The sequence below is a fragment of the Austrofundulus limnaeus genome, unplaced genomic scaffold, assembly GCF_001266775.1.
Source record: "Austrofundulus limnaeus strain Quisiro unplaced genomic scaffold, Austrofundulus_limnaeus-1.0 Scaffold11, whole genome shotgun sequence".
Taxonomy (NCBI): domain Eukaryota; kingdom Metazoa; phylum Chordata; class Actinopteri; order Cyprinodontiformes; family Rivulidae; genus Austrofundulus; species Austrofundulus limnaeus.
In genome coordinates, this window is record NW_013952413.1 from 3,187,573 (window position 1) to 3,193,031 (window position 5,459).

The window sequence follows — 5,459 nt, forward strand, 5'->3', positions numbered from 1 at the left end:
CGTTATTTAGTGGCTGCAGTTTGCAGCATTAGATAATGCCTTTTTATTTCTGTCTCTGCCTCCCTTGCAGGAGGACGAGAGAAAAGAGAAAGGCAGAGATGCAGTCCGTCACAATGCACCGCTGCCACGGTGTTAAAAATTTCAACTAAAAACAGAAAACGAGTATATTTGATTAATGCAATAAAATATCTCTAAGGAAAATCTCACGTTGCGCACATCTGCGCCAGTGGTTCTGAAGACTAACCCGCGCTCTGCTGCGACACTGTTGGAATAACAAACAGCACTTCAGCCAAAGTTTTAAAATCAGAAAACATTTCTCCAGTCAAAGTGATCAGAAGTCAGCAAGACTTTATTTCCAAGTCCTACAAGCTCTGGCTTTAGCAGGGGGAAATCACGCAGCGCAGCATGTACTGTATATCGAGCCAAACAAAACGACTGTAAATGAGAGCTGCTGCTGTGTCAGACAATTTTAATTTAATTTGGAAGCCTCATCAACACAGACTGGCTTCATTCACTTCCTCCACTGCTAACATACTAGCAGACACTGCGCAGGACATTGACGTTCTGCTCTCTGATTGGCCCGGCTAAAACTCCACCAGTGAAATCCTTGTCTATGGGAGAAATCCCAGACTGAGCAGTGGAGGAAACTAGAATTGAGCGGAGCTGCTTAGGAAGGCAAGGGCCAGGCTACATTCATATGTAAAGGCTGGAAAACGGACAATGAAGCTTTAAAATCATGGCTTATTTAAAAAAAAGGTTTGACTTCTTGTTTGTCTAGGGAACTTTTTTTAATGTAAGCTTAAAAACCAAACTTGTCCACATGGATCCACTGTCAAAAGAGATCAGTTTTTAAAGTATTTGTTTTTCTAATAAAAAAGTGCAAAAACAGCAGGTAATCTGTTTTAAAACTACCCAAAATGGGTGGGGACATCAAACAGCGATCTACAAGTTTATTGTTCATAACCTTTGAACAGAAACTATTTTTTTTTATCTGACCTGCTTTAGCAGTGAAATACAATGACTCAATCAGGAATCTTAGTGTTGTTTTTAGATTATTTATGGTAAGATTGGCTGATTTTAAGAATTAAATAAACCTAYGTGCATATTTCAATCAGAAGACAAACTATTTACTTAAAGAAAATCTCCGGATCCCTCAGAGAGAACAGAGCAAATCCAGCTGGTGAAAGTTTATAAAAACGCATGACTGCCGGGCTGAACAGTGTACAAAAACAACAACAACAAACCCAAGAGTTGTAAGTGACTGAATACAAGAGAAAAACAAACAGCGGATATTTCTGTCGAGTTTATAAGTTGCATGAATGTTTTTCCTCACCGTCAGATGTCTGAACCGACAGAGCAGGCTGAGTTTCAGCAGAAACAGGAGGACTGAAGAAGAGTTAAAGGACGAGTTTAAAATGACGTGTCTACACCTTGATCAATCACTCCAATCCATTGAAGTACTCGATACTATCGATACCAAGATGGTACTTGATATCGAATCGATACCAGCGTAATGGAATTGATGCTTTCTTTTGAGTCCGTGTCGCTCGCGGCACAGGCGCACAGTGGCCCACACTCACCCTCCCCCTGCTTCAGACACAGACCATATAGAGTCCATATAGGACCATACAGGACCATACAGGACCATATAGTCCTTTCAATGGGTTCAGAGAGCAGCATGTAAGCTGCGGTTTAGCACTGGGAGGTCTCCTCCTTGTCTCCCTCTTACAATTGTGTTATTACAAGAGTGACAATAGGTGATAATCAGGGCACTGACGATCGGCTAATGGTCCACTTTTGCATATCAATACCAGTTTTGATCATAGTTAAACTTGTTTGTCCACCATGTGAAGGCCCTGACAAGGATGAATAACTCTCTTGGAGAGATGATGACCCCCCTCCCACCACCCAGAAGAAAAAGAGAGAAAAAAAAAACCTCTTCCAGATGACCTACTGTATTCAACATTTTTTAATAATCCACAGCCCTAAGGCATAATTTTTCAAGGAAAATACATTCATGTCAAGTTGTACGGATTGTTTGTAATTTACAGATTTTCCAACAAGCGCAGCAACATCAATAATAATAACAACAATAATAACATCAACAATAAAGCAAATGTAAATTTATATTGAAATAAAATGAATACCAAATGAAATAGAACAGAATACTCACAAGAAAGCTTATTACAAAGATGTGTTGTAGACGTTTTAAAAAAAAGGCATTTGTTCCATTGGTTTGGTGTAAAACATTCATCAGTTAAAGCTGACCCATTTGTTAAACATGTGGGTTGACCTTTGCTCAGTGCAGTGACAATAGTTTTTWGATCAATTATCACAAACAAGAACAACAGGGGGGTTGGGTTCCCTGTGCAGTGATATTAAATTCTTGATTTAAAAGTTGCTAAATCTTTCTGAAAGGATTTTTTTTCTTATTTCTTATGTGAGCTTCCATATTTAATTAATTAACTCTTTTATTTATTTATTTATTTATTTATTTATTTATTTATTTATTTATTTATTTATTTATTTATTTATTTATTTATTTATTTATTTATTTATTTTGCATTTCGTGCAACGTTTGTGATGAGGTGGATAGATAGATACACCAGACCTCCTATGTATTTTAAGTACACGAAGATTTTTTTCATTAACATATTTTAACCTATTTTTACTGCTTCTGTACATGCACTCTATGATACAAAACTAAAAAATAGGATTTAAGTGATGTAAAGTAGTGTTGCTTCTCACCCGTGTACAGTAGGTGGCGGTATGCACCCTGAACTTGCTTCCGGTCCGCCATAATAGAAAAGAAGAAGAAGAAGAAGAAGAAGAGAAGAAGAGGTTTTGTTTCCGGTCCGTTCCTGTGACGTGTTTGTGTACAAGGTTTAGCTTGTTAAATTACCTTAAAAACGGAAACAACCCAGACAGAAACCATCAATAACCAAAATAAATATCGGCCATAGAGGAGCTTTAAGCCTCCGTGTTACAGTTTTCAGGTGTGTTTGTCTTTTTTTCTCTAAAATATTTACACACGGATGTTTGCTAACATGCTAACACAGAACACGGTGTTTTTGTGTGTTTATGTTAGCCCTTTATTTACTTGGTCGTCAGCTACGTTTACTGTAAATGTGTCTCTGTTTTCATTGAATGTGATGTTATGATAATTCGTTGTGTTCATTTCTCTTATGAAACTGGTTTAGCAAAGTTAGGCTGATGTTAATGCTTTTTTTTTTTTCTTTAATACAAGCAGGTCAATTTATTTTCTGTCACTTTGCCGGAAGTCAGCTTTGATCGTTTTAAATTAAAACYTAAGATTTGACTTAATGGAGCTCCTTTCACTTTGCTCTTCAGATTATAAAGTCACATACAGATCTGTACTGAATGGGCCAGACGGTGACATTTGGGAGGCAGCTGCTAGCATCCTTTTAAAGCCTGCGTGTGTAACATCAGTCAGCGATGGCCAGTAACTTCCGCAGCTACATCTGGGACCCGGTCCTCATCATCTGTCAGATTGTATTGATGCAGTGCATCTACTACAGCTTCTTGGGCCTGTGGTTGGCTGGAGTGGACAGCCTTGTACAGAGTAGTCGATCGCTGGATCAGATCTTCAGCTACGATGTAAGCTYGTTGCTCAAACTGKAAAATCATTTCCCGTCATGYTTTTGACACGTTTAATTTGGTGTTTTTAAACAATGTCTTTGTCAGGTTCTCGGTTTTGCCACCATGCAAGGCAGGCTCTCTATGATGGCATTCATCTTGAACTCTCTTACCTGGTGAGATATGGCTTCAGTTGTTTTCTGTTGAATGTCACAATACAAACATTTCAAAGAGCACTAGTCATTTCCCTCCACCTTTGCTGCTAATTAATCACATCAGTTAAGTCARTAGTGTTAAAATTTATAAATATAATTTCTTTTTATTTAGCTTGTCTTAATCCTTGAAGTTTAGCATCTCTGGATGGTTATGTCCAAATAGGTAGACTCCAATTTAGTGGGAAAGTACTTGTTTTGACAAAAGGTGGTAGAGGTGACATGCTTAAAAAAGACAAGAATTTAAACTTTTTTTCTTTTCATTTATTGTCCTGTCATATGGTAAATGGTCTGTACTTATATAACACCTCTCTATCCAACCAGGACACTCAAAGCWCTTCACACTACAATCTGTGCCYTCACTTACCCATTCACACAGCACTCTATTAGGTCTCCCTAAAAAGCTAACATGTACAARTCAGCTATGGAGACTAATCAGTGCTAATCACATTCATACACTGATGGGACACACATCAGAGGCATTAGGGATGAAGTGTCTTGCCCAAGGACACAACAACTGAGATCTAGCGGTTCCAGGACGACTCCCCTAACCACTCTACCACAGCCGCCCCACCATAGGACCCTGAAAGTGTAGTTTTATAAAGCTTAAATACATTGTTGCAGGTGTCTTTTTGCAAATTGTCCAAGGTTATGTTAGAAACATTTTGTCTCGTCTAAAATAACCAGCCACATCTGATTGTTTTCCCAGCGCCCTCGGTCTGTGGTTCTTCATCCGCCGAGGGAAACAATGCCTGGACTTCACGGTCACCGTGCACTTCTTTCACATGATCGGATGTTGGATCTACAACTCCCACCTTCCCTCCGCCCTCTCCTGGTGGCTCGTCAACGTAGCCTGCATGGCGCTGATGGCTGTGATCGGAGAGTACCTGTGCATGCGGACTGAGCTCAGGGCAATTCCTGTCAACAGCGGACCCAAATCTAACCTGTGAATTTCTCTCTGATTCCACACTGATTTTTAACCCAAAAATGAACTTTTTTCTCTCATACTTTGTAAAGATAAAGGAACAAAAATCAGCATGAACACTGACTGGATTATTCTGCATCATGTCATCAAGTGATCCATCTGCTGAAATGATATTTATTCATAGCTGCTCATTAAATGTTGAACAGTATTCAGTGTAATGTACATTACTGTGTAATTTATGAAAACATGTTTGCTTTAAAGTAACACCTGTGTCTGCTCTGTATTATTAATACATTACCATTGTTTGTGCTACATATCAGATGGTTGACACGTGAACAAACCAGAACACTTTGTTCTTGTATTATAGACATGCTGTGTGCAAATTATCATACACAACTGTGATCTTGTGTTTTGGCCACTTCTCAGTTAATTTTTAAGTAATACCAGAGTTTTCTGACTATTCAGTTGTGTTAAACCCAAAAATAAGACAGTTTCCTCACTTCAGAAACAACTTTTTATCAGGAGTGATTAAACCAGGCTTGTTTTTACATTTCTGGATAAAGCTTGTGCTTTCAGTTTCATGATTATCTTGATATGGCAATTTTTAAAAATCAAGCCTGTCCTGCTTTCTACTCAGCTCGTTGTTTTGTTTCACGTCATTATGGATTTTGCAGACAGTTTGACACCAGGTGTAGAAAGTGAAACTGTGGCAGTGAATTTAAAAA

At 38.5% G+C, this 5,459-nt stretch overlaps 1 protein-coding gene across 1 annotated transcript; it reads left to right on the forward strand.

Annotated features, from left to right (window-relative positions):
- Positions 1-2,810: 2,810 nt before the first annotated feature.
- sys1 (SYS1 golgi trafficking protein) lies at positions 2,811-4,998 on the forward strand. Its single transcript, XM_014002038.1, has 4 exons — positions 2,811-2,996; positions 3,352-3,618; positions 3,706-3,773; positions 4,519-4,998. The coding sequence occupies exons 2-4, from the start codon at positions 3,457-3,459 to the stop codon at positions 4,757-4,759; spliced, it is 471 nt and encodes a 156-aa protein (XP_013857492.1). The 5' UTR covers positions 2,811-2,996; positions 3,352-3,456; the 3' UTR covers positions 4,760-4,998.
- Positions 4,999-5,459: the final 461 nt, after the last annotated feature.